Source organism: Calypte anna, chromosome 1 (assembly GCF_003957555.1).
Source record: "Calypte anna isolate BGI_N300 chromosome 1, bCalAnn1_v1.p, whole genome shotgun sequence".
Lineage (NCBI taxonomy): Eukaryota > Metazoa > Chordata > Aves > Apodiformes > Trochilidae > Calypte > Calypte anna.
The window spans coordinates 157,620,552-157,642,078 of NC_044244.1; the positions used below are offsets into that span (position 1 = coordinate 157,620,552).

A 21,527-nucleotide genomic window follows, 5' to 3' on the forward strand; every position below is an offset into this window, starting at 1 on the left:
TGGGAAATCGGACCCCACACTCAGAAACCAGAACTGCCTGTGGACCTCCTGGCTCTCCTCCCACATGGTGCTTCTCTTCAGGCTCCTCAAGAGTAATTCTACAAAAGGGACTGACTCACTAGACAATGAGAGAGGTGTGTATGGTGACATGTAAATAAAAGACATAAGTGACCCAGAGCCCTGTAAGGCAGGTAGTTATTTGTATTATGGCTGATGCCCCCAGTGTGTCAGTATTTCAGGGATGTTTCTGGTCTGGTTTTATTTTATTTCCTTCTGTAATCTCAGATAAGTAGACTGTAGCCAAAAAGGAAGAGGTTTTGCAGTGGAAAGTGTTACTGGATTGGAAATGTGCTAGTGACCCAAGGGCAGCAGTGAGCTGGCGTACTGTGTCTCAGCTGGTTTAGGGAGCCTCTAGGCAGGACTGGGCTGCCCAGTTTGGACATGTCCTTGCAGCAAGGTTCATCTCTCACAATGTAGTCTGTCTAAAAGGTAGGCCCAGGTGCTTTGGATTTCCTCAGTGGAGAGAGAGGTGCATACTTCTAGGTCCAATAATCTCATGAGTTGTGTTTATCTACCTTTGAGAGATGTCTGTCTTCCCCTGTTGGTTTAAAGGGCCTGGACAAATGGCCTGGGGAAAGTGATAAACCTTAGTATTGCTGAAGTTATACATGGGGAATCCTCCTCTAGGTGATATTCTAAGAACTGAAGAACAAACTAAACCAGTACATCTAAACTTTGGGCCTGTGCAACTACTATAGGTGTGATTTCTTCTGTGTGCATGCAGTTTGGATAATTCATTAAAGAAGTACTGCCTTCTTTTACAATGTATTTATATGGCACTTTACAAACTTTATTCTACTGGAGTTTCAATTGTCAGAACCTTCTGTTTGTATATATTGTAAGCAATGAGCTAAAAGCTGTACTAAGACTACTTCTACAAGAGCTTGAAAGCCTATATAGCTTTGGCAGTTGCTCTTCAGGCACTGCAAGTCTTTGATTTCAGTAATTCAAATGGAGTTCAAATAGAAATACTATTTTTTAAAAGTTTGGGGTTTGTTTTTTATTCCATTTGTGAAATATGCTAAATGCCATTTAAAAAAAAAAAAAAAAAAAAAAAAAAAAGATGCCATTCTGTGCATGTGCAGAGATTCTAGGATTTCTGGTGTGGAAATCTACAGGTATATGTCCTAGAGCCTTCTGCCAGGATAACAGATTCCCCATCAGGCAGCAATCATGAGGAACAAATGCCAGGTAGACAGCAACTGTAAATCAAAAGCAGCTTCTGCAAAGAAATTTATATCACTGCCTGCTTTGGAAGGACCGTATTGTTTAAATTACAGTGTATTAGGAGATAAGGGTATTGTCAAATTTTTCCCTGAAGGAAGCTAATTTGAAAATAAAAAGTGCTTTTAGCTTGTTCTACACAGAATTGTGTTTTACTGCTTCCCCTGTAAGTTACCGTGACTGTTGAGTACATTAATCTAGAGCAAGAAAACATTGCCATTAGGGTGTCTGTTCTCTTCTATTCAGTCACTTTGAAGTTCTAGACGTTGTTCTTCACTGAATATTTTACCATACCATTGCTAGGAGTAATATTTTCCTTTTAGGAGAATTATTTAAATTACATGCATAAGAATTGGGAAGAACCAAGGAATCCTTGTTCTTTTAACATCCAGGGGAGTTTTATCATTAAATTCATTTGGTCTAATGATTAATCTTAAAACTGTAGCGGAAGGCTGGAGGCTATAGCAAGAAAAAAAAGAAGTAGTTCAACTTTTAGGCTATTGGAGGAGCCAGAATGGTGCATCAAGAGAAATGTAACATGTATGGATTGTAACATGTATGGATTCATAGATACCTTTCCATATGTCTCATTACCTTTATCCATTACAATCGAACTTTCAGAGGTTGTGTTTCCCAGCTTCAGTTCAGTGTCTATACTGAAGTGCAATATAATTGCCTTTTAAAAAGTAGATGAAATCTGTTAATTAGTTTGGATTTTAGTCCAGTCATTTCAAAGTAGTTACCAAACTTTGCCATTATTGGGATTTTACATTACTAAACATGTTTGCAAAATGTGCTTTTTAATGAAATGCCCCAAAACAATAGTATATGAATGCATTTCATATAACACTTTTTATCTTTGGAGTGCTTTGCAAACATTAACTAATTACATGGTACAGGTCCCCTGTGTGTTCAAATATTATAATTATCCTCAGGTTAGTGACTTGCTCAAGGCCATGGAGCAAAGCAGAGGATGAGCTGGGATCAGGAACGTCTGCCTCCCAGTCCCATGCTTAATCTGCTACAATGTGCTGCTCCAGAGTGAAGCTTGAGTCATTAGTGGTTAGCTATGTGAAATGCATTTTATTGATAGGGAGGCAGGCATTGTGTAATTGCTTGCAGAGCATGACACCAAAGAATGAATTATAAATAGCATTATGCATTACTGCTACCCAGCTAGCAGTTTGTACACCTATTTGGCAGCTGTTTCCCCAGTGATTCGTTATTCAGCTTTTTCCTTTTTTTTTTTTCTTTTTTTTTTTTTTTTTTTTTTTTTTTTTTTCTTCCTAAATCAGCACACAAAGCAGAGACAGAGCTGTGTGCGTTAAGAAATTCAGAACTGTAGCAAATACTCACCAGTGCGGATTAGATAGCACAACACTGCCAGAAAAAGCCACAATAAAACTACCTCAGTGAGCTGCTATCTTGACTTACTGATAAGAAAAAGAAAGAGCATTGTCCTCTGCTGTCACTTGAGCCAAAATTACTTCTTTTTTCATTATCTAGATCAGATAAGTTTTTATCTTCCCTTTTCCATAAGGCAGTTCCTGTGATTTTGTGGCAGACAAACATGCAGCACAATTAAATCATAATAGCAGTGCTTATACCAATTTATGGAAAAATGTTTCCTGAGTGCTTAGATCAATGCATGCAAACCCACAAAAATCTGTGTAGGGCACAGGTGTATAAACTCCATGCAAAGGAGGACACTGTTCAGAGGAGCACTGTTAGCAAGGCTTAATTGAGTGAGCATGTGAATACAGGGATCTAAAAAAACCCCAAACCAATCAACACATTTTTTTTCTGCCACTTTCCTGCACAATGGGAAAAGATTGTCCTAGGTTTTTCTCTTTATTACTTTAGTCCTCTTTCACTAGTAGTGACTCCACAGTGACTTCATTTCTCACATCAAGTTCTTTTTAGGCTGGGGATAAAAAGGAGTGAAAAGAAGCTGCTGGATGATGGATATGGAAGAGTTTTTTGTCCTGAGCCTGTGTGGCAAGGTGTCATTCTCTGTGTCTATGTGACTGAGGACAAGAGAGTTACTATTTTGAACACATCAAGAAAAGGATAATTGGAGTGTAAAGCCACCACACACATGAAGTTACTGTAGCCAAAATAAAAGGCATTGAAGACTGAAACAAGGAGTAAAGCAACACAATGGCTGAGGTAATAACATCCTGAGGTGTGACAGAAGTAATGAAAGTCACATTTCAGAATCAAGCTAAGCACCTTCATTGCTATAGCCATGACAAACAAAAGACATGTCAAGAATGAAGTTTTGGGTCATGTTTTTATTTATTTACCCTTCTGGGTTGTACTGAGTTGCCACGGGATACAGCAGTGCAAGGCAGTAAGGAAACTGAGACAGGCAGAATATAAGGAAGAGACCAGGGTGGATCTCAGGAGGCAGCAATGGCAAAACCAGTCTTGCCTACCATGTGTAACTGAGCTCAGGCAATGGGGAGGGGGCTGGCAGGGACTGAGGTCAGAGGCTGCCCTAAAAAGTGCTCATCCTATGGCCTGGCTACAGTATCTGCTGCTGGCAGAAATCTGCATTGTAAGCAGAGCCTGAAAAATGAAATAACTCGGAAAGTAACAGAAGCTGCTGGGAGGCACAAAAAAGAAATGCTTGCATTTATGTAGTTGTGTCAGGTTAGATGGAGCTTGGAGCAACCTGGTCTAGTGGGAGGTGACCCTTTCCATAGCAGGAGGGTTGGAATTAGATGATCTTTAAGGTCTGTTCCAACCCAAACCATTCTGTGATTCTGTAGGGCTTGAATACTGCATGATAAATTGGGGACACACAATGCTGTCAGATAGACAAATTGCTCACATAGAAGTCACCAAGTTGTTTCTCTTCAGAACTCATGGCCATTGCTCTTTCTGCAATCAGTTTTCTATCGTGGCCAAGGAGTCAAAACATTTATAAACAAGTTCACTCAAATACTGAGTCATAAAAGTTTCAAAAGCAGAATAACAGGATAATGTTGTACAACATTTTATTTGCTGAAAATTACTGATTCAGGTGAACAGGTTGATTCCCTTTTTCACTGTCTGTATTATCCCATAATTTCTTAGATTCTTAGCCACTACTAAGGCACGGTCAAAATAAAATGTTTTTCCTCTTGGTTGAGGGAAACTACCAAATACGTGCAGCTCTGTAGCAGTCTTTGCTTTTCAATATACTTCATGGCACAGAGGTGTTGGTGCCCTCATGTGCTCCCAACATGCTGGAGATACTGCAGCTACCCAGAACTGAGACAAATTGTAACAGCACAGGCACTTGAAACGAGCTGCAGATTGCCTGCTTTGGGGATCTGGTGGTGGAATGATGAGGTTATAAAGCAGATGATTGGCTCCATCAGTGTTTCAGAGCACCTACACAAGGCATCAGTGCAGAGTTAAATGCTTTGAAGTTCAATGGGCAGAGCAACCAGCTTCCTAGAGCCAGCTCCACTTACCTGCCAGGTGCTTGGCTGTGAATCATCTTTCACTCTCTTTGGAGCCTGGGCTTCTGACCTGTAGCTGTTCATTAAAATACAGCTTGGAAAAAAAAACCCAACAACAAACAACTTATGTTCCCAGCTTTCCATTGTGGAAAATAGGAGATGGAGTACTTTGTTCAGAGCTTATCTCTACCTGTTTCAAAACTCAGAACATGCTGTCTTCTTACTACCAGCCTTCACTGTTTTAAAATGGGACAGCCAGCAGTACCAGTGCTGCAACAGCCACCCACATCTGGCATGAAAACTTTGTGGTTCTGGCACTGACTCAGGAAGCCAGGTACCTACATTCATCAATTCTGGAATTCAAGGCTAGAATAGAAAAGATATCTAGGAGTGGTCTTACAATGTCCTTTTCCTTGTTTTGTTTTGTTTTGTTTTGTTTTTTTTCCCTCCTAAACATCTATTTTGGATTGGGAAGTGACTATTATGGATTCTTTTTATGCTGAATCCTTGTTGTCAGGTATATTTTAACCATTTTCATAGCACAGATAAGGTTTGAGGCCCCAGAGGCAAGGGTTCAGCATTTCTCCACATGGTTTCTGGATCAGAGCAGAAGTTGGAGGCCCCAGCCATTTAGTTTTCAGGCCAAATAGAGAGGAATATAGTAAGTTTTAAGTGTCTATATGATTTTTTGAAGGCTATCTGGGTGTCTTTTGTTTCAGTGCCTGGATACTGTAGGTTCTAAACTGTTTTATTTGTCTGCTGAATTTCCCACTGACAGAAAATTCAGCAGTCAAATACTTAACCCCTCTCACCAACTGTATTTTGGCTGCCCTATTGCTTAGTTATTAAAAAGGGACTTTTATGAAAAGAAGTGTTTAAAACTGAGAGTAAGGACTTCTGGCTAATGCATGAGGTGTAGGAATAAATATTTTTGTAGTAAGACACAGAGATTATTATGAACTAATTGTTATGGGAGAGAATGGTCTGTGTTACAGCTTCCAGCTGCTGTTTTTCCAGTGTGTGTTGATTTCAGATGAGGGCTAATGGGAAAGGGGAGATTTTTTCCTGGTGCCCTTTGGTAGATACTGATTCAACATTAAAATAAAATCTCTACCTGGTGATACCATGGGACAGGTACCCGAGATACATTTCTGAAGGAGGAAGAATATCTACTTGGAGAGTGAAAAAACAGGGGGGACAGAAAGAGCATCCAGTTGTGATAGAGCTAACAACTTAGACTCAGAAAGTTCTTTACATCATTTTGTCTTTTTGGTAGAGGTTTGCCTATCATAATCAGGAATTTTAACATTTATCAAAGGGCAAAATCATTAAAAAATAATGATGACCAATATTTACATAATGCTTGAAGCCAGGAAATATGTTCAAAAGATGCAGTGCAAAAGATTTCTGGGCAGCAGATTGATTATTTGTAGGTTTCCAAGGACCAATGGAAAGTGCAATCACATAAATCAAGAGAAGTTTTGTTGAAAGTTTCATTTTCACTTTCAACAATTACTGTGCAACCTGGCCATTTTAACTGAGCATTTTAAAGTTTCCAGTGCCAATGCATCCAACTGCTATTGTGCGAGAATATTTTATGATTCATATGGTTATTCTAATATTTTTTGCTCATTTCTCTCATTTCTTGGGTGTTGCCTTCAGACTAATTTCAGGGTACATTTGAGGTCTAAACTACAGAGAGAAAGGACAGAAAGGGAGTTATTCATGGACTTGGTTTTCTACAGGTTAGTGGGGTTTTTTTCCTAGTGTGGTGGAACTGTTTCCAAAAGCCAGCTTTATAATGCTTTTTGTTTGAGCACACGTAGGTCAGAATTTGTCAGTGCAATGGAGCATTCCGTGTAGTCCAAATCCCCAGTTTATATAGCTGTGACATCATATATTTGTGTTGTTCAATATTCCACATAATGATATAGAATATCTATTTTTCCTGTAGTCTCAGTTTTCAGTAAAAAGTGTTAAATGTCTAGGTTTTTCGGTGACGTACTGGGAATAATATTACTTAAGCAGCAGAATTCTGGGACCAGGCATTCACTCCAACCTCTAGTTCCTCTTCGTGCAGTGTCTGCCTGCTCCAGATTGTCATTAATGTTTTCCTGTTGGCCACTGCTAATTTTTTAATAAGAAAATAGGATCTGCCATTGTTCAGAATTACCACCAGATGACACCTGGGCCCTTAAGCTTTGGTTCTGCTCTTGTGCAAATTAATGGCAGAGCTCCTGAAGACTTAGTATCAGCTGGGACTTCTACAGAGCAATTTCAGTTTCAGGAGGAGTTTTATGTGAACAGGAAAATCCTAAAGTCCCTCCACGCTGAGGCTGTGTCCTTACTTTGCAGTAAGTGTCCCTCAAGCTTATCTAAGTCCCCTGCAATTGTTTGGGGTAACTTAAAATTCCTAATTGTCTGTGTTCAATTTCCAGAGAGAGCATGTGGGGCTGTGCCAGGTCAGCCGTTAACCCTTTTCGTTTTTTCAACTCCAGGTATGAAGCATTTTATTGTGTATTCTATGATGTTCTGTTTTATTGACAAAGTTTAGTAGCAGTGATTTTCAGCTTCTTTCCCTCTTTATGTCATGGCTGTGTGATATGTGGGGCTGGGCAAGGTCCTAAGTTGATTTTTACTATGCTTTTCATATTTTGGGACTGGGAGGTTGGTGGTGTGCGTTATGGGAAAGCTGCATTTTTCTTTCCCAATTCCCAATGAATAAAATACAAGGACAGAAAAAAAAATATCCTGTCTGATGTTAGGTAATGCAGCTTGAAATGTTCAAAATAGTGTGCTGAAACTGAGAAACAATGTTAATGTGAATCAACGTAGCTTCTGTTATCAAGGGTCATTGTCAGTCACCATGAAACAACCAACAAGCAAAGCTGTAAAATACAGGTGAAACATCTTCACAAACATCTCCTTGCTTTTTTTGTCAAGGAGGCCAAAACTTTAAAACACACCTGGTAAATGCCCTGCTTTAGAGGCAGAATTTATATGCAAATCCACTGGGAGGTTTCAGTGAGTGTAGTGATGCCTTAAGGTGCCTTGGGTTTATCTCACTTCTCCAGGCAGAAATGATGTCACGTGTAAGAAGAGATGTACCAGCTCTGATCAGCTTCCTGTTCTTGTTGGATTCCTTGCTGTTGTTTTATTTGGTTTTAAAATAGTGTGCAATGAAATGTCCACTCTCTGTGGGCTTGCCTGCTTGCTTGTCCTCCCTTCTCCTCTTGTTAGCCTCTCAGAAGATCCCTTTGGAGTCATGGTCATTGGGTGACAAGGGTAAACCCATCTACTCTTGGTAATCTGTGGGCCCTCTGTCTGTGGAGTACAAAAGGAAAAGTAACTTCACACGTTCAATATAAACAAAAAGGTTGCAGAATAAATCTTCATTCACATTTATTTTCTAATTGCTAATGAGTGGTCAAAGACAGAAACCATTCCTCAAATCTACTCCTATCTCCAGTTTGTCACTTACTTTGTAAGTGGTATATTTCTATTAAAAATTTGTAGGATCTTGTTACTCAGACATTTTCAGAGTAGCAGCACCTACAACTTCTTAAACATTAAACATTAAAGCCAATACATAGGTTTTAATATTTCCTCAGGTATGAAATTGAAATAATGTATTTGATTTTAAAAATCCTTAGAATTTTCTTATACCTGATTGAAATTATTAGTGCGACTTTCAGAAACCATTTTGAAGAGCCTAGTAGTGTCACCTGAGATGAAGTGTTTCTCAAATTTATCTTTCAGATACAATTTTGAATGCAGGCTTCTCTAGCTGAAATTATCAATAATATAATATACAATCACCAATTACATTAGCTTCTGTTCTAGAGGACACATTTTTAAGAAGGAGGCCTCTGTTACCAATTTTTATCTCTTTTTTTTATGTTGTCAGTATTTTGCTTAATATATTGCTCATGAATATTACATGTAGAATTTATGTATACCATAGCAATGAATATGAGATCCTACTAATGAGGGCCCCTGAAGAACATGCATGATTAGATGTAGATAAATATGGTGTAAGTAAGCTCATGTACCAATTTTAAACCAGTGAAAGTTTGTTGGCTCTGACTAGGGTGAGATGAGACTGAAATGTCATATTTTGGTGAGGGAAGTAGCTGCTAATAAAAAAATAAGAAAAGAAACTTGGAAGAAAGATACAGGGTCTTCTATGTCTTTTTAAAATAAAGGACCAGATTTTTCCAAGAGGTCACGTTTTTCAAACCTCATTTAGATCACATGGACCTTCTCTGTAGAGTGAAAGGTGAAAATGAGGCCAATGAGATGAATATTTAAGTCAGTGTATCGTTTGAAAGTATGAATTGTTATGGTGCACTTAAAACTGCTCACACTGCAAGGAATAATCCTCACAGCTGGTCTTGCTTCCTGGAAAACAGCACTGTTGCAATTTAGGAACAGTAACTGCTTGTCAGATGTGAATTCTGCTATAGTTAAATACAGCTATGTGAGCGTGTGTATTTCAATTGAATGGAATTTCATGCCTGTCCAGTTTTGGATCTTTTTTCAATTGGTATGGCTTAAGCTATCTTTTTCTACTAAATTTCAAGAAAATTTACTCTTCCATAAAATTACACTTGAAATTAGGGTATTCTAGTTACGAAAGTACAGAAATATTTTTAGATACTTGATTTTCTTTGTGGTGGTGAAACAACAAAATGGATCACAAAATCGTGAAGAAACTTTTTTTGCATGTTTTCTCTTTTTTGTTTTTTCTTTCCTTTTCAATTTTGCTCATTGCATCTACTGAAGGCTGTAAGTTTTACTCAAGACTGATTCCACACAAATGTTCCGCATCTACTGACCTCTGTGTATGGCCACAGAGGGGGACTGTTGCTCCTGTTCATACCTAACTGTTCTTTGCTGGTAAAATTTTGTCCATACTATTTCCCTTTATCCAGAGCTGCTCTTATCCCTCATTTCACTGGTGACAAAGTGGCATGATGACTAAGTTTCAGATGTTGATGGGCACGAGGTGCCTCTTCATCCTCGGTGTCTTGCAAACGGTACTGCTTTTGCTCTTGTGTAATTTCTCCTGTTCTTCTTTTTAACACCTCGTTCCACAGGCTGGGCCAGATGGGAGATGTTTGGCAGCTAAAGGACCCAGATGCTAAATTTTGGAATAGAGCTTTCCTGCTCTGGCATGTGGGTTCATGGCTGGCTTCTTGGCTTGCACCTCTGCTAGCTTCTTGGCTAGCTGTCTAGCTGGCAGCTGTAGCACTGCCTCTGGGGCTATGTTAGGGTCAAGCTGCTATGGAGTTGGATGACTTTCCTGATCTGAATTACCCGACCAGGCACCATTTTCACCTTAGTTTGCTTTGACTCTTCACGATTCAGAGATGAACACTTACGCTGTTATGTTTTATTACTGCCATTTGTAAGACTAAGTTGAAGCAGAAGTTCTCATTTGTCACCAGTTCAAAAAAAAAAAAAAAAAAAAAAGCATTGCAGAGTACAGTGTTCCTCCTGTTAGGATTCCCGTTCAGTCAGTAGGAATGTAAGGCCCAAGTCTCTACTTGCAATTCTGCTCTGGAACCAAATTGTAACTACAGAGCACAGGCTTTAAAAAAATCATATTTCTTATGTCCAAGCTTTGATTGCTTTCATCTGTGAGTGAGTCTAGCCTCTGTCAAACAAAAAAAAAAAATCTACATCTGGGGAGACAATCTGGATCATTTTTAAAGAACAAGAAAATAGAATAATGATGCTGATAATAAATAGAATGTTACTGGTAATAGAGTGCTGCCAGAAGAAAATGCTTGATCTTCTTTTTGTCTGATATGGAATGTTCTCATTATATACTTCAGTTTTACCTCAGGTTTGGAGTTTTTGTTTTTGTTTTTTTTTCAAAAATGCGGTAATAAAAAAATAATGCGTCTAGGGTAGCCAAAGCATTTGAAGTTACTCTCTAATCTCTGCCTTTTTCTTCCTGAAGTTCAGTGCATTACTTTCAGTGGGAAAAACTGCAAAATCAGAAGGCTTCTAAGACTCTGGATCCTTGCAGTGAAGTACAGATTAGTCATACCTGCTGTGAAATTTTCATTCCCTTACTCAGCTGTTGTGAGACTATGTTGTGCTACGCTGCAGGCAGTGGTAGTTTTATTAAATACACACAAAACTTCTTTAACACTTACAGCTCATTTGGACACAAACTTCCACCTGTATGTTAAGCTTTTCAGGGTCATCTGACTTGTGAGGAAAAGCACCTGAATTCCTCATTATAGTTGCTCATTATGCATTTCAGGATCAACCAAAAAGGAGACCCTACCATCTTGTTCAGTTGTGTATTCCACTGACTGCCCAGGAAATGTAAGTGCTTCTGTAGGAATATATCCCTATATTAAATATATCATATCCCTATATTATATATATATATATATATATATATATATATAAGTACAATATAATATATAATATAAAATGTATAATATATAATATATAGTATATTTGATGTTATAATTATTATATATTATATATTATATTATATTATATATATATATTATAACTTGGATAAGTTATTATGGAATATATAGGGTACCAAAAGGACATAAAAGCACCTGTTATTTTTTCGTTTTGCATAGCCCTTTCTGGATGATAATGTAGCAGGGATGTTTCTTTTGAAAAACAAGCCAGCAACAGCAATATTCCCACCTTTTGCAGGAGAACTTCATTAAGAGCCTTGCCAATAAAATAGAGACCCAAGTTTCAGATTCTCCACACAGAAATCACGGGGAGGTTTTAATCATTAATATCCTTGCCACAGGCCTAATCAGATGAGATACTTGAGGAGCAGTAGAACATCTCATCCCCCTTACTGAATGTGGGTCATGGATGACCATAAGCAGGGAAGTCACAGGATGATAAGGAGGGTGTAGATATCAAGAGGCTGAATCCAATCTGAGTGTGGTCAGGACTGAGGCTGTAGGCTATCAGCTGCCTTGGCTGGAGCAACATCAGGACAGAAACAGTCTTGAATACCATAGTAGTTTTCACTGCTCCCATCTCAGTGATGTGTATCCCGATTTATGATATGGAACCAGATACCACTTTTCTACCCAACATTTTAGCCTCATGGTTCTTGCATTCCTGCTTGCAGAGCAGCCTTGCTTCCACGTACACTCATGCAGGGTCCTTATACCCAGGTTATTCCTGGGATGGTGGAGGTGCCAAATCCACCTTTCTGTTTTAAGAAGGACCTGCAGCCAAAGTCCTTCATTGCCTGGGTGAATTACCTGAGCACAGGACTGTGATACAGCACCTTACCAGTGCTACCACCATTAAAATTCCATCTCTCTTCTGAGGCTTCTTCACAAGACATAGGCAAAGGTCAGGATGTTGCTCTGCCTGTAGGTGCAGAAGGGTCACATACACCTGCTGGTAGGAACCTGGAGAAGCTCTGTCCTAACAGTGGAAGGACCTCTGGAGTTTAAGGGCATGCTGGGTAGGACTGTCCATGGGACAGTGGGTGGGAATGCAGTCATGGAGTTGGGAAGGCTTTTGGATGCCTGCCTCCCAAATCAGGGTTTCAGCATGCCAGTTTTCACACTTCTCCAGGTATTTCACTTCCCAAACTAAGTTTTTTTCCTTTAAATGAACAAGTTTTCAGTGCTTTTCAATGTAGTGGAATTAAAGATGTTATTCCATCATCTAGAGGATTTGTTTTTCCTGTTTGCCTGTTTCTGCCCTTTTGCTTATCAAAGGGTGGATCTGGCTGTGCTTACTTTTTCCATCTCAGTCACAGTCTCTGCTCCTTTCAAGAGATTCTTGTCACCTTCTGTCTCTCAGTGGCTTTGGAAATCATGTATATGGGAGAGCAAATTTAAGAAAAGCAAAAACAGCAGCCATGAGTGTTGTCCCTTGTGCATTCCTCTCAAGCAGAGAATCAATGTGTGATGTTAAAAAATGAAGCTAAACAACTATAAGGATGTTTTTCTCTTCCTTTGCACCTCCAGTACATTCTGTAACCCATTTATTCTAATTGTTTTTAAACTTTTTTAAACAGGCATACTTCAAGAGGTTGCAGTAGAACAAGTGTAAATATTTCTCATATAGCTAATGTGACCACAAGGAACGAAAAAAACATGACACAACAAAGAGCAAATCCCATGTTTTGTTTATTAACATATTTTTTTTGCCTAATGGCAGATACTTGGGGAGAGAATCTGTTTACTTCAATGAAAGATTAGTTTAGGGTTTGCTGATTCTCAAGGCAAAACGAAGGCATAGTTTCCAACTTGAAAGCTTTTCAGTGTGTGTGATGAGCTAAAGTAATTTGTGGATTTGTATGTTGCATTTTGACATGATTAAATGTCTTAAGTCTATTGATTTCATGCTGGGGATTAATGATGCAGAATGAAAGAGCATCAAAGAATAAAACGTGTTTACATGACTGATTAAAAAACCTTAAAAAAGACCCAGAGTACCTATTATTGGATAGGAATCAGAGAAGAGCAATGTAGGACCAATCATGCATTCTGCGTTGAAAGGAAAATGAATTAACTTCTTTAAACATAGAAGGAAGAAGAGCTAAGATTTGATAAGGATTGACTGTACCTATCTGAACGCTTAACATTTATTTGTGTTTCACTCGTTTTTTTTGGAAGAGGGGATTAAAGAGGTTTTATTATCGGTTGCTGCAGATCTGTTTTACTGAATCAGTCAAAGCATGATGCTTAGCTGCTTGGGATTAATGAGTCAATCTTTTAACCAGAGAACTTGCTGGCGATGCCATGTTGATAAAGGACAAGACCCAGAGAAACTGAGTGTAACTGTGGACATGAGATACAGTAATGATGATTATTGCAGCTTGGAATTTGCATAATGCTTTTAGATCTGTTTGCTGTAGCATATTAACTCAAAAAAAATATCGTTATCTTTAAATGCTCATAGTGCTAATTGGATTGTATCTGCTCTCTGCAAATGTTCCTAATGGCTGTCTGGATTCATGGGTCATATCGGGATTTGCAGGTAGGTGTCACATTCTGTTTACCAAGATTATGGTCGGTGAAGGTGGAAAAGACCTATTTCCTCGATAAATCCATCCTGTTAAAAGCCCACCATAGGCTCTTGTAGTAGTGTGAAACTATTAGTACCCCTGATATTAGCCAGAATGCTAGGGAGAGAATTTTGTGCTGTATCTGTGGGGAAGGATGTCTTGATGATCAAGTTAATATGTGAAATACTTGATGCACATGAAATACTCCCTACTGAGCTGGGGTGAAGTTTAAACATGCAATCTAATACAGCTGAGTAAATACCTGATGAGACTGGCTTGTGCACACGTACGTTTTTTTCTCTGCTGATGCTCTGATCCAGATTAGCATATGTGAGAAGAATTCAGCACTCTGATACACACTACAATTTGTTTATCTCAGAGGGACCGAATGATTATCCTGGGTTTGGGGCAGCAGAGGCAGGGTTTGACAATGTGAGGTGATTTTTTTCCCCCCCACACTTTCACTGCTTAATATAAGACCTGAAGCCCTTGGTTACAGAACAAAGTGTCTGAGTAGTAACCGTGCTTGTGCAAACCCAAGAGAAGAGTAATGACACTTCCTCATAAGCTTCCTGCCTCTGTGCAGGTGCAGGAGTCAGGAGGGCCTGAATAATTCATAAGGTGCAAATTAGCCCCAGCTTGCTCCCACTGCTCAAATTTTGCTTCTGCTTGCCTACCTAGTAGCTAGAAAGGAAAGAAATAAAGCAAGCTTGGGAAACGAGGAAGGGTAAGGCAAAAAGTGTTTCAGTTTAAAACCAGCGTCACAGAAACTGATGAATACTGGGTGTGTTTGAAAGCTTGGTGTTTATTGAAGAAATCGGACTGTGCATTGATTATTCATGAAGTGTTTTCTCAGGATGAAGTAAGCTCTGGGGACCCATTCTATTGCTCTCAGAGAGGGAAATTCTTCCTTTTAAGAGTTAGGATTTTTCTCACTTTTGTTGTTACTGTTTCTAAAATATATTGTTTTTTTTTTAAAAAAAAAACACAACCCCCTCTTAAAAGCTCATTTAAAGCCTGTTAAGCTATTGGGAAAGAGTATGCCTTTATGGTGTTACTGGGTCAGAGAGTGTTCAAGGATCCAGAGAAATTTGTTGAGAAATTTTGGATGTTAGGATGGTTACTGCTTCAAGTAAATGTGGATTCCAAGAGCTTGTATGAAAGTTGTTATATCTGGAACTGCAGTATGTAATTAGCTTGTATTTTTATCATATAAAAGGCAGTGTTCCTCTGTTTTAAATAGTGCTAGTGATTGTTACCTTTTCTGTTGGGTTACTTAGCAGCTTTTGTGCCCAGAAGAATGGAATGAAAGATGAGTGGGGTGCTTAATCCTTCTGCTGCACAACATTGCAGCTCACCTACCTATCAAGTAAAAGGTTTTGCTGAGCACTGTTGTTATGAGAGAAGGAAATTCCTGACATAGATCTTTGAACACTTTGTGTGTTGCCGAGCAGTACAGAGACTGGTCTGAAAAAGTCAGATTGTTTCTCCTGTGTACCTGAATATAGAATCATAGAATCACAGAATGGGTAGGGTTGGAACTTGGGCAACCTGTTCCAGTGTCGCATCACCCACAAATCAAAGAATTTCTTCCTAATGTCTAACCTAAATCTCCCCTCTTCAAGTTTGAAACCATTTCCCCTTGTCCTCTCCCTACACACCCATGTAAAAATCCCTACCCCAGCTTTCTTGTAGGTCCCCTTCAGATATTGGAAGGTTGCTATAAGGTCACCTCAGAGCCTTCTTTTCTCCAGGCTGAACAACCCCAACTTCTTTAGCCTGTCTTCATAGGGAGGTGCTCCAGCCCTCTGATCATTTTAGTGTCTCTCCTCTGGACACGTTCCAGGAGCTGTATGTCATTCTTATGCTGGGGACTCCAGAACTGGACACAGTACTCCAGGTGGGGTCTCACAAGAGCGTAGTAGAGGGAGAGAATCACCCCCCATAACCAGCTGTCTGTGCGTCTTTCGATGCAGCCTAAGATGCAGCCCAGGCCCGTATCCCTTTGACATCTCTCATGTGGGAGATGGAAACATCCAACATCCCCAGCAGGAGCAGGAACAAGGTGTAATTTGTTCTCAAAAAACAGCAGGTGTTCTAATGGAGAAGAGCTCTCCTAATGTTTTTGCTGGGTTGAATATGAAAAGAGAACAATAGCAGAAAAAAAAACCCAAACAAACAAACTTCAATAGTTTGGGGTTTTATTTTGTATTTTTGTTTGTTTGCGGGTTTTTTTTCAGCGTATAGCCCTTCTCTCTATTCCCTTCTACCCCACCCCCTCTTGGCTCCTGCATGGAGCAGCAAGGTCACGTTGCCATCATCTGTTTTTGTATTTCCCTCATTTGGGTGGCTGGAATAGGAGCTGGCTCTCATTTCTAGCTGATTCTGTCATTTCCGCAAGGCCCCAGCTTGGGCGAGCGCCAAGACCAACAGGTGATCCTTGTAGCTGCAGAACAGCAGGAAGGAGGCTGTGCATGTAGGAGACAGTGCACCAGAGGGGCTGCCTGGCCCTGCTCCATCTTTCAGTATAATTAACACCCCCTCTCCCCAGTCCCCCTCCCCCCCAACCCATACTGAGCAGAAAATCTGTGCAGAACAGCTCAGCTGCGGCAGCCGTCGTAGGGAAAATGTTAATAAAGGGTCCTAGAAGAATATTGACTGTGCAAGTACAGAGGTGTGTGCTCCGTCTTAGAAACTGTGGTTGATCCTTTATAGGAGCAGGAGCAAAGCTGTATTAGCTGCTGAAAAGTAAAATGTGCTCTGACAGCTGTTGCAGGGAGAAGCAGCATTTCAATGAATTTCGATGCTGTGCTCACGGGCTTTCTTATTTGTATAGGAGCTGGTTTGGAATGAGGTGGTAATTCATTTAAGCTTTTCTCTACAAGAAGTAGATTTCAAAGTCACGTGGAAATTATTTGGGCAGAGAGTTAGTTATCTTTGGTCAGTCAGGGCCATCTCCACCTGTAGAGCAGGGGGCAGCTGGGGCAGGACTGTGCAGGCTCTGCATTCTCTGGGTGTCTGCTCCAGGGAGGCATGGCTGTGTGGGCCTTCACAGCCATAATTTTTAGAACACATGAAAAATTTCCAGGAATGCTCAAGACAGCCTCAAAGAACTATTTTTTTTTTTTTCAGAGGAAACTCCTGAAGGATTTTTATTTATTTATTTCTATTAAAAACCAGTTATAATTAGAAGCTGACAGTGGTTTAAAAAAACAACCAAAAAAATGGCTCCAAAACATTTCTCCAAGGCTTTGGTTTAACTCCTTGGTATATAACATAATGTGTCCGAGGAAGTCCCATCTGCCTGTACAAATAAAAAACCTGTTTGTATTTGTGAGGCTGTGTGATGTTTTAAGATAGCCTTAATCCTCTACAGAATAGATGATATTTTATGTTCTTTCTGCTTGGTACAATAGGAAGCCAAATCGACTCTCTGGAGTCAGTGCTAGTTGTTTGAAAGCTGGAGGCTGTATATAGGCATGGTATAAGCTTTCTGCATATGCTTCTTAGGGAGCTGGGTTTCCCCTCTTCCATCCACCAGAGCATCAAGGAGAAATGGACTGGGAAGCCTCCATCAGCTCCGCTGGTGAAAATGGGGTACTGCAGATCTGCACACCAGCAACCCTGTGCCCTGCCTGACCCTTCCTGCTCCAGGCTAACCAGAAGCACAAACAGTAATGAGAGTAAACTCGGTTATGAACCATCAACATATTTAGTAATGCTTCTAGCAGCTAGCAGTCTGCAAACATTTTAGCTAAGGCAGCAAACTAGGATTTTGTGTCTCTGTGCATTGTTCTGTGGTTTGTCAGCCATCTGAAGGGGGAGGAAGCACCCTAGCATTGCACTTCAGGGGTATGGTGTGTGTGTGTGTGTGAGTGTGTAAACCTAAAGGCAGTCCAAGACCTGAACTGTAGCAGATGGTTGTGAGTATGTACTTCATTTCCCTTGGATGTGTCACCTTATGCTAAATGATGCCCCAATGGACTCTAATGTCTTAGGTTGTTTTTTTATTCACTTATGCCCCTTTCTTTCTCATTGATGGTTTGCTGCCTTTGCCCCCCTTCCCTCTTGTATATGAGGCTGTCAGCAGCGACTGATTCTATCAAAACATTCTGCATTTTTCTCTTTTATCCTCTATACCTTGTTAGACCATTGTAATCCCAACATTTGCAGTGGATCCAGGAAAAAGATGAAGAGTCCCTCTGGCAGGCTCTGCTGTCCTTCTTGCTTCTTCTGGGGTTAAGGAGCTAGTGGGAATGTTTTCTCTCTCGATGCTCACTGCTGGCTCCAGTGACCTCTGTAAATCATGGCAGGATGAAACAGAAGATTTTTATCTGTGAGGTGAGCCTGGTGACTCCATTTCATGAGGAGGCAGCAGTACCACTTGGAGAGGCTGGAGAGCAAGCAGGGATCATTCCCACCTGTGTTTGGCTCAGTGTAGCCCAGGCTGGGAAAAAAGCCCTTCAAAGAGTACTGCAGAGAGGAGGAAAGCAGGAAAGCATCATTTGGTGGCCTCCATAAAGTCAAGTTTTCCAGTGCATTTGGCAGGCAGCCTGGAGCAGATCCCATCCTTATGCCAACCCTGTGGAGCACCACCCCTCATGGTTCTCCCTCCTGCTGCAGCACATACCTTACTATTATTAATAGCCCAGAGGTGCCAATGCATGCTTTGTTCTGGACAGCATGCAGTTGCACAAAGAGCAGGGAATTGTGTGACAGAATTTTATGTGCTGGTAGATGGATTTGGTAAGAAGTGCTCTTGTTTTTCCTGGTTGGTTTTTTTTTTTTGGGGGGGGGGGGTTGGAGATTTTTTAGTTCTGTTTTGGTTTTGTTTGGTTTGATTTTTTTCAGGGGGTGTGGGGGGTTGGAGGTTTGTGGTTTGGTTTTGGTTTGGTTTTTTTTGGTTGGTTTGGGGTTTTTTCGCTTGGTTGTTGTAGTTAATGTACATTTCTTCTTTTTCTTCCCACACCACCACCACCACCCCCCATTGTCTGTCCTTAGTGCATTCAGCAGGTGAAGGATGCTGCAATCCCCATGGCAGAGGAGAGGGAGGGAAGTGCTGTCAGGACATAGAGGTGGGTGGGAGCATCAGGCTCCCGTGGCACCTCCGTGGGAGTAGATCAGCAACAGCAACTGCCCTGCATGGTTCTCTGAACAGTGAGCTCTAAAAATCAGCTGGAGGGTGAGAGAAACAAGTCAGTTTTAAGTGCTTCTAACTTGCCCTGTCAGTGTGCAGAATCCCACACTTGGTTTGCTGGTGCATTATGTAGAGTGTAGGGAAGGGATCTGCCCCAGAGCATTTGGCCCGATGAGTCTTGGCCCAAAGTCATGGATGTTATTGGTGCTGTCACTGTGAAATCAGTCAAAGCTTCAAAATCTGCGGCTGCTGTTCGTAGAACTTTAAATCCTTCATAGGCATATTTGCTTTGTAACTGAAAAAAACTTTAGCTATATCTGCTTTCAGGCTGCAAAAACCTAAGCAAAAAAAGATGTGGATTAGCATGCAGGCAAACAGTACTTTTGGAAAAAGCGGTGGATTTGGAAAGTGTGCTAACAAAACATCCAGTCACGGGGATTCCTCTGAACTCAGTGTGGAATAAGAATAGGCAGCATGCACTGAACCTCAGATCCCCCAGATTAGTAACTGTTTAATGTTATTCCTGTAACCCATATGCATCCTCTTGTTACACCTCCTCCTGTTTTTCCGTTCTGTGGAGTTCTACTGTTTCACCAAGTACAAGCTCACTGCAGCACATATTTTGCCTTTTTCACTATTTTGTGAAGTACCTGGTGCTCATTTGTGTGCCATAGAAGAAGTAGAAGTAGTAGTAGTAGTAGTAATTATTATTAATAAGAATAATTGTTATATATATACCGTGTCAAGTTGTTCTTCAATTGTTTATTGCACAGACACAAAGTAAGGGTGACTGCTGAATGCTGATATCTCGGCTGTAAGGTAAACCTCTAACACAGGAAGGGAAATTGCCTGGTTTATTTATGAATACACTCAGAAACAATGTCCGCCTTCCAATATACCCATGCTTTTTTTAGGATAGTGCATTTTACTTGGATGCAGCATCAGCAAAGGTCAATAATAATCAGGGCTAAATTGCTTGCAGAGCAAAGGTAATTAAATGCTCTCATTACACTGGTCATTATTTTCATTGTAAATTCAATGTTGTTTAACTTTTCACTGGCTTCTCCGTTATGACTGTGGCAGCAAGACAGCCAGGCTAAGCCATCTCCTGCTAGTGTTTGGAAGGTACAAAAAAGCACCACAAAGAAAATTGACTGCAGTTTTAGAGCAGCGACCTTACTTGAACCAGCAGTGACTGGAGGGATGTGTGAACTTGCTTTAATTCTGTAGCAGACCTCTGAATATTAAGGATGTACACAGCAGTTGGGAGGATGCATTCAGAGTCGAGTCACACTCAGGATCACATTCCCTCAGCTTTCTCGTTGTTGCTGTGGTAGTTTGCAGCCAAGGGGAATTCTCTTGCTTTTGGACTTCGTAATAAATGTAATTGGGTGGAGAATTAATGTAAACTTAAAATAATTCAGTTTCATAGTCATTATACTCCTTAGCTTTAAATTATTTAGCTTTGTGTCTCTGGTATCTCCCCAAAGCCCTGCCATTACCAATTGTCTGTCTTTCTTTATTAGCTTATATTTTTCCCTAAAAGGAAGGCCTCATGTACAGTGTAATTATCCAGCAGCGCCGATTAACTGAGTAATTCTCTTTTCTGTAAAACTACTTTGTAAATTACTTCTCATTTCACAAAAATTATTTGCCAGGCAATTTTGTGGAGGTTCTTCTGTTCCAAGGTTTTTGTTTGTTTGAGGTTTTTTAGGTTTGCTTTTCCTAGCCACCTTCTCCATGTGTCATGGTAATATTAAAAACTATTGTGTATGATCCTGGTGCAAGCACTGAAACCTAGAATTAGTTAAATGGAGAAAAATAAAGTGGATTCCATGGTTACTTGTTACTTTTACCATTAGACCCAGTGAGCAAAAGTTGCTAAGAATTCTTGTTCCTAGAGCAGGGGATGTTTTTGGAGAAAATTGTCTTAACAGTGATATCAAGTGGACTTGTTCAGTTGAACTTGCTGTTGAAATCTCAGCCACTTTTCAGCCTTTCAGATTGCCCATTGCTGTGACCAGTATGCTTCAGTCATGTTGGCAGCCTGCATGTCCTATTCTTTTTAGCTGTTGCCCCTTCAGGCATTGGAATGGGCTGCCCAGGGGGGTGGTGGATTCTCCATCACTGAATTTTTTTAAAAAGAAAGTGATGTGGCACTCAGTGCCATGGTCTGGTAACCACAGTAGTAGTGGATTAAGGGTTGGACTTGATTATCTCAGAGGTCCTTTCCAACCCAGATGTGTTGTGACCAGCAGCTCCTCATCCTTTGTCCACAGAGACTGAGAAGCCCACTCTCTGCCTTCCCATGCCCTTAGGTTTTGTTTTGTGCTCCTTACACCTGCTTACTGGGCTAGATGTTATTGAGAAAAGAGCATGTCCTTGGGGGATTATAAAATACTCTGGCATAGGAAGTGTTAGTATGCTCATCAGCTGATCATCTGCATTTCACCTGAACAAAATAACAGCAGAGAGCCCTGCCTTGTTGGACTGGTGGATAGCCTGGGTGTTGCAAATTGATCCTTTCCTTTCTGATGAGCATGATTCCTTGGGTCTGACATTTTTAAAGTTGTAATTTGTTGTGTGTACTAGAGTTCATTCTGCATTTAATGGAGGGAGGTGGGCA

The 21,527-nt window shown here is 40.4% G+C and overlaps 1 protein-coding gene across 7 annotated transcripts in view; it reads left to right on the forward strand.

Annotated features, from left to right (window-relative positions):
- Nucleotides 1-21,527, forward strand: part of KLF12 (Kruppel like factor 12) — a 248,895-nt gene that overhangs the window by 174,824 nt on the left and 52,544 nt on the right. For 6 of the 7 annotated variants that reach the window (XR_003987198.1, XM_030445057.1, XM_030445086.1 and 3 more), the window contains one exon: nucleotides 7,175-7,234. The exons of the other annotated variant lie outside the window; for it this stretch is intronic. Coding sequence is in view for 5 of the 6 variants with exons in the window: in XM_030445057.1 (XP_030300917.1) it covers nucleotides 7,175-7,234 (60 nt within the window). In the remaining variant the exon portion in view is untranslated. The remainder of the gene's footprint in view (nucleotides 1-7,174; nucleotides 7,235-21,527) is intronic. 7 annotated transcript variants of the gene reach the window in all.